The sequence below is a fragment of the Papaver somniferum genome, chromosome 7 (genome assembly GCF_003573695.1).
Source record: "Papaver somniferum cultivar HN1 chromosome 7, ASM357369v1, whole genome shotgun sequence".
NCBI lineage: Eukaryota > Viridiplantae > Streptophyta > Magnoliopsida > Ranunculales > Papaveraceae > Papaver > Papaver somniferum.
Genome location: NC_039364.1, coordinates 55,136,995 through 55,147,742, shown reverse-complemented (window position 1 = coordinate 55,147,742; position 10,748 = coordinate 55,136,995). Strand labels below are relative to the sequence as shown.

At 37.0% G+C, this 10,748-nt stretch overlaps 1 protein-coding gene across 1 annotated transcript; it reads right to left on the bottom strand.

Moving 5' to 3' along the window:
* On the bottom strand, positions 1–10,087 carry LOC113297351 (DNA replication ATP-dependent helicase/nuclease DNA2-like). The gene is made up of 34 exons (XM_026545786.1): positions 9,732–10,087; positions 9,466–9,633; positions 9,154–9,387; positions 8,948–9,010; positions 8,562–8,753; positions 8,423–8,473; positions 8,270–8,331; positions 7,781–7,913; positions 7,459–7,569; positions 7,245–7,341; positions 6,953–7,035; positions 6,682–6,747; positions 6,141–6,296; positions 5,964–6,019; positions 5,806–5,863; positions 5,609–5,719; positions 5,465–5,521; positions 5,211–5,345; positions 4,878–5,123; positions 4,275–4,349; positions 3,939–4,060; positions 3,722–3,793; positions 3,502–3,607; positions 3,150–3,317; positions 2,871–2,940; positions 2,632–2,783; positions 2,163–2,240; positions 1,965–2,057; positions 1,731–1,868; positions 1,602–1,641; positions 1,448–1,521; positions 1,132–1,269; positions 804–923; positions 1–368 (listed from the first exon to the last, which is right to left on the bottom strand). Exons 1-34 carry the CDS (start codon positions 10,047–10,049, stop codon positions 207–209), a joined length of 4,005 nt encoding a protein of 1,334 aa, XP_026401571.1. The 5' UTR covers positions 10,050–10,087; the 3' UTR covers positions 1–206.
* Between the last annotated feature and the right edge of the window lie 661 nt (positions 10,088–10,748).

The window sequence follows — 10,748 nt, the reverse complement described above, 5'->3', positions numbered from 1 at the left end:
ACCCTTGTAACGTGACTAAATTTTAGTAAAATGTAAACATTACAAGTGGTTATTGCCGAGGTAGCACAAAAATGGCCGACTTCTTTCGCAGCTCACAATGGATATCGGTAAAATTACATTTTCTTTCTTTCTTTGGAGATGAAACAACAAAACTACGAATATACAGAGAAATGGATGAATTACAATTGCAACTAATATACACTCTTTTAAATGGTCTTGGAGGAGCATCTTTTGAGTTCACTAAAGTGATGAATATCCTTCTTGGAGACATTCATAATCCCTGATTGCTCATCGACTTTCTCAATTAGAAGCCTAAGCAGTGGTACCTTTGAGAGTGTTTTACAGGATCCCACCATGATTAGCTTCTTCTGCAAAAACCAGTATCAAAATTGAAGTTTCAGATGCCATACGTTAAATAGCCATTTCAGCCAGTACATGACCCAGTAACATATTATACCCGGTTTGTGCATATTGAAACCAGAACAAGTGGGTAATTGATGTATCTAATAGTCAAGAACCAAACCGCACTTGACCTTTTGATATCTCTAATTAAGAAAAAAAATGTCATTTTTAGATCTGCTGCCGTATTGTTATATTTCAAATTGCTTTATCTGGCAAGTGATGCAAGCAAAGGTTGAGATTCAGTGTAGATAGGTGGGGAGAACAATCAGGAAAGCTGGACGATGCTTCTATATGGTAGCTTTATATGGCAAGTGATGCAAGGAAAGGTTGAGATTCAGTGTAGATAGGTGGAAAACAATCAGAAAAGCTAGACGATGCTTCTATATGGTACTTATGCATACCTTGGCACGTGTGAGAGCTACATTAATCCTATGCCAATCTCCAAGAAGCGAAGAACTGCAGCCCTTCGGACTTTCTGTAGACCTTACAAATGATACAATTATGCAGTCTTTATCCCTGCCCTGCAAAGGTGAACACAAGTGAAAGTTAGATAAAATAAAATAAATCATATACTCCCTCCTTCCCTATTGTGAAGGCAGAATATTGTATTTTCCTTGTACCACTAGATAGGCGGAATGGTGATAGTAGAAATGACTGGGTAAATTTTGTGAATGTATCTGGTAAATTTCCTAAAAAGCACCATTTAGAAAATGTGGGTGAGAATACTACCTGATATTTATCAATGGTATGTATCTCCACGGACAACGTTCCAACAACACGTCTGATGAGACTCACTTGTGAGTTATAAGGGGTAATGATGCCAATATCTTCCCCAATAATACCTCTGTTCACCAATTCTTCTGTGATCTGTATAATAATTTCTAAACATATGAAAATGCTCCACTGGGACAAAGAATTCAGGTAGGAGACTGAATTTACAAATCGACAACTCAAATGCTATGATCAACTAAAATGTTAAGCAAATTTGTCAAAGAAACAACAAACCTATTAGAAATAACTGAAATGTAATTCATTAGGGTCATACCTCAGCTACAATATAAGCCTCTGTTGGGTTATTGACCGTCTTGTTGTCTTTTACCTCCAATGCAGGCAGCATATCTAAGTAGTGATAGGCAATTCACAATTGATTTAGGACCATCAAATCTAAGCGACACAACGAAGAAAGAGAGATTACGTGCCTGTATTAATTAATACTACGGATTTTTTTGTGTCCAACACCTGTGTAAATGAAAAAAAAAAAAAACATGAGCGATAGACCGATAGTCAATCATAGAAGAGGGGAAATGAAGGAAATTATTTAGTCTAACCTCTTTCAGCCATGATGTACTAGATTTCAAACTCGAAAATCTAAGTTTCGCATTTGCTACTTGGGAGGAACCACAACGCAATCTATTACCATATATTAATGCATTCGATAGTTCCATCACACCAGAACACATTCGGTACTGCATATAAGAACATTTATTAATTAGTCTTATAGGAGTAAAATATATTTAAATAACTAAGTCTTTGAGCCTCAAAATATAATCAATTCATTCTACCTGGCTTTGTAAAGCTGAAATTGCTTGTGGATGTGCTTCTGAAAGCCTGCAAAACAAGCTGACTCCCAAACCAGTCTCTCGAGCCTCTGTGCTCTAAGAATAAGGCAGTAGAATAAGAATATCTAGTATGAAGTCTTTAGTAAAGCATGATAGCTGAAAGATTCAAGTTCCCAGATAGACAAGACTTGGATAATAAACCTCAACGAGTGGCGGTAACTGGTAATGGTCTCCAACAAGAACAAATTTTGAAGCAAACATCAACGGCCCCAAAGATACCTATAAATAAAATCACCAGAAAAATCAACTTGGATCTCAGTGACAAGAATGTTTTCAAAAGAGTACAATCACCGGTGTTAAATCGGAAGATCAAAATTCGAGGCAACTGTTGAATATAATCGTATAGATGATAGAAAATATCATTGTTAAAGCTATATATCAATGATTTGATGGTTCCAATATGAATACTACACAAAACAATAAAATTAGGTAAGAATTTTAAAATGGTTACTATGTAGACCTAGGGATGTGGCTAAATTGAATTTGGTCCGAAACAGGTTACCGCTTCTCAAATAGGTGCATCAACTATCTGTATTAGTAATAAGCTAATACCTCGATAGTATTAGGAAGTAAAAAGAAGAAGCATGTGATTCAGAAGCATCATACATACAGGAAGGGTAGTTTGTCCAGCTTCGTCCATTATGCACAAATCAAACCGTTTCTTGGCAAGCAAGGGATTGGTTATCCCTATACAAGTTACTGCAACAACTTTCACTTGCTCCATTCTTAACCTAATACCCTCCACGCTGCATGTATTCGTTGCTGTATAAAAGACAACAGTTAGCTCATACTAAGATGAAAAAGAAACATTAAAGGTGAAGTATACAAATACGAAAGAATCATTTCAACCTGAAAAACAATGGTCGCGAATTTCCGAGTGCACTGCTTCAGATCTTCCAAGTCGTACAAAATCGATTCCCTACAACGATAAGTATGAATTTTAGAGAGATTTTACGAGGGACAAAAGGAAGGATGATGGCTTGCAAAGGATAGTCCAGCATATTTGCCTATTTGGATTTGCAAGGCGAATAAGATTTGAACAAAACACTCTGTAGGTATATAAGGAAAGTGAAGAACATCACAAGATGAGCAATACGTGACATATTTGAGATCTGGAATAGAGATAACCTGAGCTTTCAGTTTGATGAGTAGATTATCAATAGCGGAATTTGTGTAGGATGTAAGCAAAATAGATGCACCTCTCATCAACAAAGCCTTCACCGCGTGCACCATGGTGGATGTTTTGCCTGTCCCTGGCATTCCTAGAATAAGGGCATAATCCTTCACTGTAAGTATCTGAAAATGAAATTTGGTTCTATTAGCAAAAGGGTAGGTTTGGATATATAGTCTTGTTTGTTGTTAAGGGACAAAAAAAGGGGGTGGGGGTGGGTGAGGGGGTGGGGGAAGGTACGGAGGGAGCATTTGCCAACGGGGAGAATAAACAAGACAGAAAGGGCAGGCATGTTCTGTGAATAATAACCTTGTGAATAGCTCTGCGTTGATCGTCATTCAAATTCTTCTCTGACCGTATATAAGCTACTGCTGGATCTTGACTAAGTATAACTCCACTGTCAAATCTCGGTGCCGCAAGGAACCAATTAAAAATTAATCAGCATTATCATTTATCACACTTTTTGGGTGCATGATTTGAATTTAAGCAAGGGATCCCGTTTTCTTGAGATTAAGCAACATCTATTACCTCAAGATCAACAATCATCTTCCGAAGGTGAGTACTTTCTGTACTTTGTAGAAACAGTTGTGTGAGGTTGAATCTTTCAAACATGAACTGTCTGTTAGTTTGTGATTTTCTTTTTTACTCAATATGGAAAGATATCGACTACAAAAATCTATGCTAGATACATCTTTCCTGGGATAATAAATTACTGACAATTGACGAGATAAAATTAAGTTAAACACCTCATAATTGTGAATGATGCAGTGTATTCGTCCTTGTCAATCCGCCAAACTTCCTGAAGGAGATCTTCGGTCTCTGAAGAAGGTTTGCACCAGGGAAGCCTCAAACTTTTGGGAAAGGATATCTAGATTTCATACATAAACAATAAAATTTACAACAGCTCGGAGAAGCTAGTTAATTATGTCAATATACACAAAAAGTCTTCATTTCATCCCATGCATCCATTTAGAGATGAATACTACTATAGACTATAAAGGATGACTCACAAACATAACAAAGCAATAGGTATCATAGAACAAGTAAACATATTCAAGACAAAACAATGATCTAGTTCTCACCGAAACATGAGAACGAATAATGTCGGTGATAACTCCTTTCGTCAACGCCACGCGTCTAGATTCCGTGCTAAGTATCTGTAGTGGGTATGACAATTAGAGAAGACTTTTGAAAGAAATAGACTTCCAGATTTCAGTTTAATCCAGAGATAACAATATGACACCGTGACGACTGCATATTAGTGAGCAAATATGAACCTGCATCCCCTTACATAGTACATGAGATTATAAAGACTGGTTTTAAGGTTTCTCTAAAAATTTCTGCTTTTTGAATTCGTTTTGGCACTGTGAGAATCTATTTACGACTGATCGTTAATGTTTGCTGTGTCCTAATCATTTTATTGTGTTTTATACAACTTAGCTGGTCAATAATCAGCAGCACATGCACAAGTACTCAAGTTTTTTATATATTAACACAAATGTGTTAGCAAATGATCACACACTAAATTACTTCACTGAACAAAAAAGAGAATTTTCAATTCATCAGATGATTTGCAGGTCAAAATTTGTAGAATTGTTTTGCCTTGGTGAGTATATCAAAGATTACCCTCAAAATCGAGAAAAGTAAAGAGTGAAATATATTAAGCATGAGTAAATAAAACATACAATGTAGTCCCCGGTTTTGAGTGTGCATTCCAAGTTTCCCATCAAAGAAGGGCAACTTCCAACAGTCTCCTCAGTCATTTCTGGATCTTGCGAATCACGTTGCACAAAGCGATAGACAAACTGGCTGTCGCTCGGAGACTTGTGACGTAAGAATTCATTTGAATCATCAAGAATTAGAGAAGAAAGGCCATTAGTTGAGCGCCCACTTCTTAAAGACTGAGAATGCCAGATTTCTTTCTTTGCTAGCTGTAATGATGTAAAAGGCTCAACTGTCAGGAGTTACCATAGTATCTTCATTGTTTTAAATAGCAAATAAGCTTATCCAGAAATTACCAGTTTATCATTAGCTTCCAGATCAATCAACCGATCCCAGTGTCGCAAGAAATCACTATGTGCCCTGGTTAAATGTTCGACATGTGCATCAAAAAGATCAGGCAGTCCACTGCTATCTTTGTTACCACCATGCGACTGAGATAGTAAAACATAGAGTAAGAAGACGCCATCTTTTATACTGATTACCACCAACTGCACTCATATGATAGAGCATAAGTGTCACATTCAACTTTTGGAGATATAATCTTTTTTACCTTGTGATAGGTGAGGCAAGCATTTAGGTGGCGACAACCTTTACATACATTTGGATTCTGCAATTGTACATGCATGAGAAAAGATAAAAGTTAATCGAGGGACCATCATCTTGACATTAGAAGGTTGAATCAGGACGGGCGAACCTGTAACATTGGAGGCAACTGTTGTACAGTTGATGCCTTTAGGATATCATTTGCTAATTCATTGCGACGAATGATTATCCCAATTATGTCAGATCTTTGAGGCACAATTCCCTTGAGGCAAACAAGGTATCCATTGTCAATAAAGTCGTTTTAATAATTTCATTGTATAAGTTAATTAAGAACACAGTTAACCGAACCTGTGTTTGATCTGTATGGAGATAGTAAAGAAGACCAGAACCTATATGCTGCAGGTACCTGCTTTTAATATAGAAATAAATACCAGGGACTGCGGACATAAGGGCATCAATGTGTTATGCGTTATCAAGAAGAAGAAAGTCAGAACAAACAAGCATACCTCTCGGACATAAGAAGGGTGTACAAGACCACTTGAGCACTATGTTCCATAAAAGACTGCAAAAAAGAGATTGTACAGTAGAACACCAAAAGAAAAAGAGAAACATATTACACTTAGGCTTCAACTGTTTTTGATATATTGTAGCAGGCTTGTCTAGAAAGAACCCCAGAAACTTGCCTGGCCAGTGGTTGCTTTTCCAGATTTAAATTCTAACGGCATAATTTTCTCAGAGGATCCATTTTGAGCTGTATGCACTTTTACTCTGAGAGATGCATCAAATTTTCCTTTCAGGCCATATTTTGGTGCCCATACCATCTCCTCAATATCCATAACCTGCATGTATGTTCAAAGAACTCAGTTGAAAGCAACGGCATATGCTTCATATGCAAGGCTATGACACCATAATGTGCTCTATTTGATAATTATATATCCCAGTACCTGTATATGTTAGTATATGCTACGAGCAGCATTAACATAATTGATATACATAAATCAAGAGTGGTTCCTGAACCAACGTGTAACTGTATCTTTGCATGAGTAGTATTCACATGCGCAATGCTTGCTTATTACATTGCTTCTTTGGACTGAACTCACAGATCTTATTATGTCATGAAAATAGAGACGCACAGGTCTGTAGCCAGATGATGTGTGTTTCTACATAAATGCTTCAGAATATCTGAAGCCCAGGAACCCAGATAAAAGCAAGAAAGAGCAGTACCTCAACCACATTTACATTCTTGTACTCATTTTTCGATCCATAATCAACAGTGGGACCTTTAGGTTCCTGAAAATATTTTAGGAAACCAAGTAATTCGTTATGCATCACTTGACATGTTAGTGTTGAAGACAAGTAATTCTGTTGACATTTTATTCACCAGATTTTTGCTTCTAAAAACTATTAATATGCATGTTTCACTGATAACAGAAAGAAAAGCAGCAAATAGTAAAGATCACTGAATTTTCAAACAAACTCATAATTGACATGATACCTGCAAATTTTTAAAGCTCCTAAACCAAGTTAGCAATTTCGGGATTGCATCAATCAATTTTCTGTGAATTTCATTCTCATTTACTGCAGAAATCACAAAAGAATGGGAGAGCTTAGATCTTCAAAACCCAGGGAAGTTTTTATTGTAACCAAGTGCACCCCAGCAAAGGAATGGATGACCTTCAAACTCATACAACAGTACTAGCAGTCAAGTAGTTCGACCTAAAGACGATTATAAAAGATATATCAGTACTCGAGACAGAAAATGAAATGTAATGGTAAAGGATGTCTACCTCCACAGGCATACATGCTCTCTAAGTTTTTGTGGAGCACTACTCTTGCGTATTCCTCCAAAAATTCGTTTGTTGGGTGTTCTTTAACCAGTCCAGCCTACAAAAAGAACGATTATACATGGCACTAAGAATTTACCAATAAAGTCTGTACGAGAAAACCGAAAAAGTAAATCTGGGAGCTGAAAAGGAATAAGCAATACTGATGACAGAAAACCTGAAAAATCTCATGAAGCAAGACACCAACTAATGGTGCAACTGAATATTCATTTCTCTTTAGCCTCTCATCCAGCACAGCTCGCCTTGCACAGTTGAAACTAGTAGAAACCTAAAGATATTTCATTTCGTCAAAATTCATTATGGCAGAGAGGTTAATAGGGAAAAACATCAAATTCCTCAAAATACATTTAAATTTCAAATTTTATAAGTGAATCTAATAACTGATGCGTGTAAATTAGCTGCGGCATTCTTTTAGATTAGGATAGGATTTCCACAGAGTCTAACGAATACAAGCAACACAGAGAATATGAAATGGTTACCTGTGATCCAGAAAGCAGTATCTCAGGGTGAACTATAAGCAGATTGTTGCTGTGGTCTACAACACATTTTCCTTGGTTGTCAAATTCTCCCACCACATGAACTGTATCTCCAGGCCCAATCACGCTATTAAACCTATGAAATGAGTGCAGTGGATATGAATAAAATCTCTAGGCTTACATTAACAGAATAACACGAAGGCACGAGGGACAGAGAGCGGAGAAAACAGATTTCACTTTACACTGAGATTCAATCGTGAAGAGAGAGAACCTCAAATAAACCTTTACCAGGCCAACAACTGAAAATACAGATCATAGGGCATGCTTCTTCTTGCCTATCATGTGTACATATATTACACATAGGAGATAGCATCAATTATTTAAACTGTAATAAGTCATGCAACATAAATTCATATTACAGGCTCAGTAAAAACTGAAAGATGGAAAGCAATACAAAAGGTGTAGAACACTAGAAGAACCCAATAAAATTACCATTCATCATGCAAATGCAAAGTCCGCTCTTCCCCGTTTTTCTCATTCAGTAAGCGGAGAACCTACAAAATGGCGGGAAAATCTTTACTACTTCACCAACAATGTCCAAAACCAATACCATTAAATGGGCCATTACAATAGTAAGAGCAAAACCTTAACAGGACTCGAGGATGATGAATTTACAGTCTTATGCTTCTCAGACACCTGCAGACACAAAATGGTAAAATCTAATCAATCATCATGAAATCTCGCGAGTATCACTCACTGAAACAAGAGAAAATGAGAAACAAACCTCTAGTACAAGAAAGAATAGATTAGAATATAGAGAATCAACTATTGGAGGTATATTGGGTCGAGGATTAGAGTTGATAGATAATTGTCCACCCTTTAAATCGTGATTTTTAGTAGGCTTCACTAGCTTATGAGGCACTGAATCTTCCACGGCAATTACGTCTTCCACTTGATCCAAAAGTTCAAGCAATGCCTACAAAAACATAAGGGACGCCGTGTGATCATTAATAATGCCAATAAAACACGTTTAGCCATTGATTCATCACACAGTATAATAACAGTTTATTTAGATCACAATTAAAGAGTATATATCCAAATAAAAAATCACAAGCCCCTCCTAAACTCTGTACAACAAGGAAATGCACAGCATAGTGATAAGTCAGGTACCTTTCTATGCTGCCGCGAACCCAGCTGATCAGAAGCTCCTTTGCACACGCTACCATTGACAGGCTGCACTCCGAAATATCAATAAGAATTAGAACCAAACCGAAGAAAATAGAAGGATAGGTACCAAAAAAAGTCAAACATATAAGGTCTCATATCCTGATTTATTTGTTTTTGATATCAGACATTTTAACTAATAGTGCATTTACCACGTCTGAGGAATATGATACAGAAGGTGGAGTGTGGAACGGGCTCTGCTGACTGACTGCCGTAACATTCTTTTTATCCTTTGTGCTTCCACGGCTGATATGAACCTCCATATCCTGATTCTGATCAACCTCTCTCAAAGGTGGCTCATTTAAAAACATCAAAGACCTTTCTATGGGCTTTAGTGTTGGAGAAGATAACCATGTCTCAAGCTTTGCACCAGTGGTACTACACCTCTATACAACGCATCCCACAAATATGTCAATGTAACAACACTGGTACAACGATTTTAACTGTTTAAAGAAATAACTTACCTCTTTATTTGAACATTGACGAAAATGTGAAGCATTCAGCTTCGAAGCATTTGCTAGGACTCTAATTGTATCTGGAAAATGCTTATTCACTGCCTGAAGCCGGTCATTAACTGGAGAAACCCTCCATGTCACTTCCTCGACTCCATCATCCTGACTTTGTTTAATTAACTATCCCAAACAAAAACCCACAGGAAAGAAATGAGAATTTGGTGCAAAATAGCAATGGGTTTTCCCAAATTAGGTCAAAAAAGATGAACATCACTAACCATCCCAGGTGAGAACTTGAAGCGCTTAAAGCTAACACATTTGGAAGTTTCAGGTGAGATCTCACAAATTTCTTCATCCGAAACAACATTAACACGTGAGATAGCATCAGAAATAGGTGGGAGATCTGGAGGAGTTGAGATTTTTTGTGGATTATTAATCGGAGTTGTTGAAGTCTGCGAATTTTGGACATTTTTAGGTTTTTGAGAGTTTTGAGTGTGACGCTTAAAGAGATGTTCGATCGAAGGTTGTGATTGTTGTGGAGTTTGATTAGATTTCTTGGTTGAAGATGATGTAATTGATTTTTTCCTCGGAGCCATTGCAGATCAGAATTTAATAATCTAGGGTTTTTCTAGAGACTTTATTTGTTCAGCACGGTAAGTAAATGCTGGTTTTCCCGCTCTTACATTTGGGTATTTGGACTTTGGAGGGAGATTGAGGGAGAGATATGTCAATCCACTTGAAGTTTTACTGTTAGGCCCGCTGCAAAATGACAGGATGGTGGCTGATTTTATTTTTTTAATAATAGGAAAGAAATGGCTGACTATCTCGGGGATTTTTAATTGGGTGTCGGTATCCGTTGTGGGGTGAAAGTATTTTGTACTCTGTCAACACAGGCTAATCGAATGCACAGGCCATCTTAACCAGTTTTCTATGGTCTTATGCCAAGCACTATTGTGCAGGGCATCCCTTCCCTATCCCTCTATATCATAAGGATGGTGCTCTTTCTTCCTTTCCCTACACGATACGGAAATTCAGTTGCCATTTTTTTTTCCCAAGTTTTTTTTCCAATAGGAATATATTTTTCTGGGTAAAAAAAAATATTTTAGAATTAAAAAAACGATATATTTTAGGTAAAAAGTAGATACAACATGTAAAAAAAGAATTTTAGTAAAAAAAAAGTGAAAAATGAAAGTTTTAAGGTAAAACTTTAAAAACAAGATACGGAAACTCAGTAGCCGTGTAAAATGCTACGGCTACTGAGTATCCGTAAAGCGTAAATTTATACGGCAACTGAG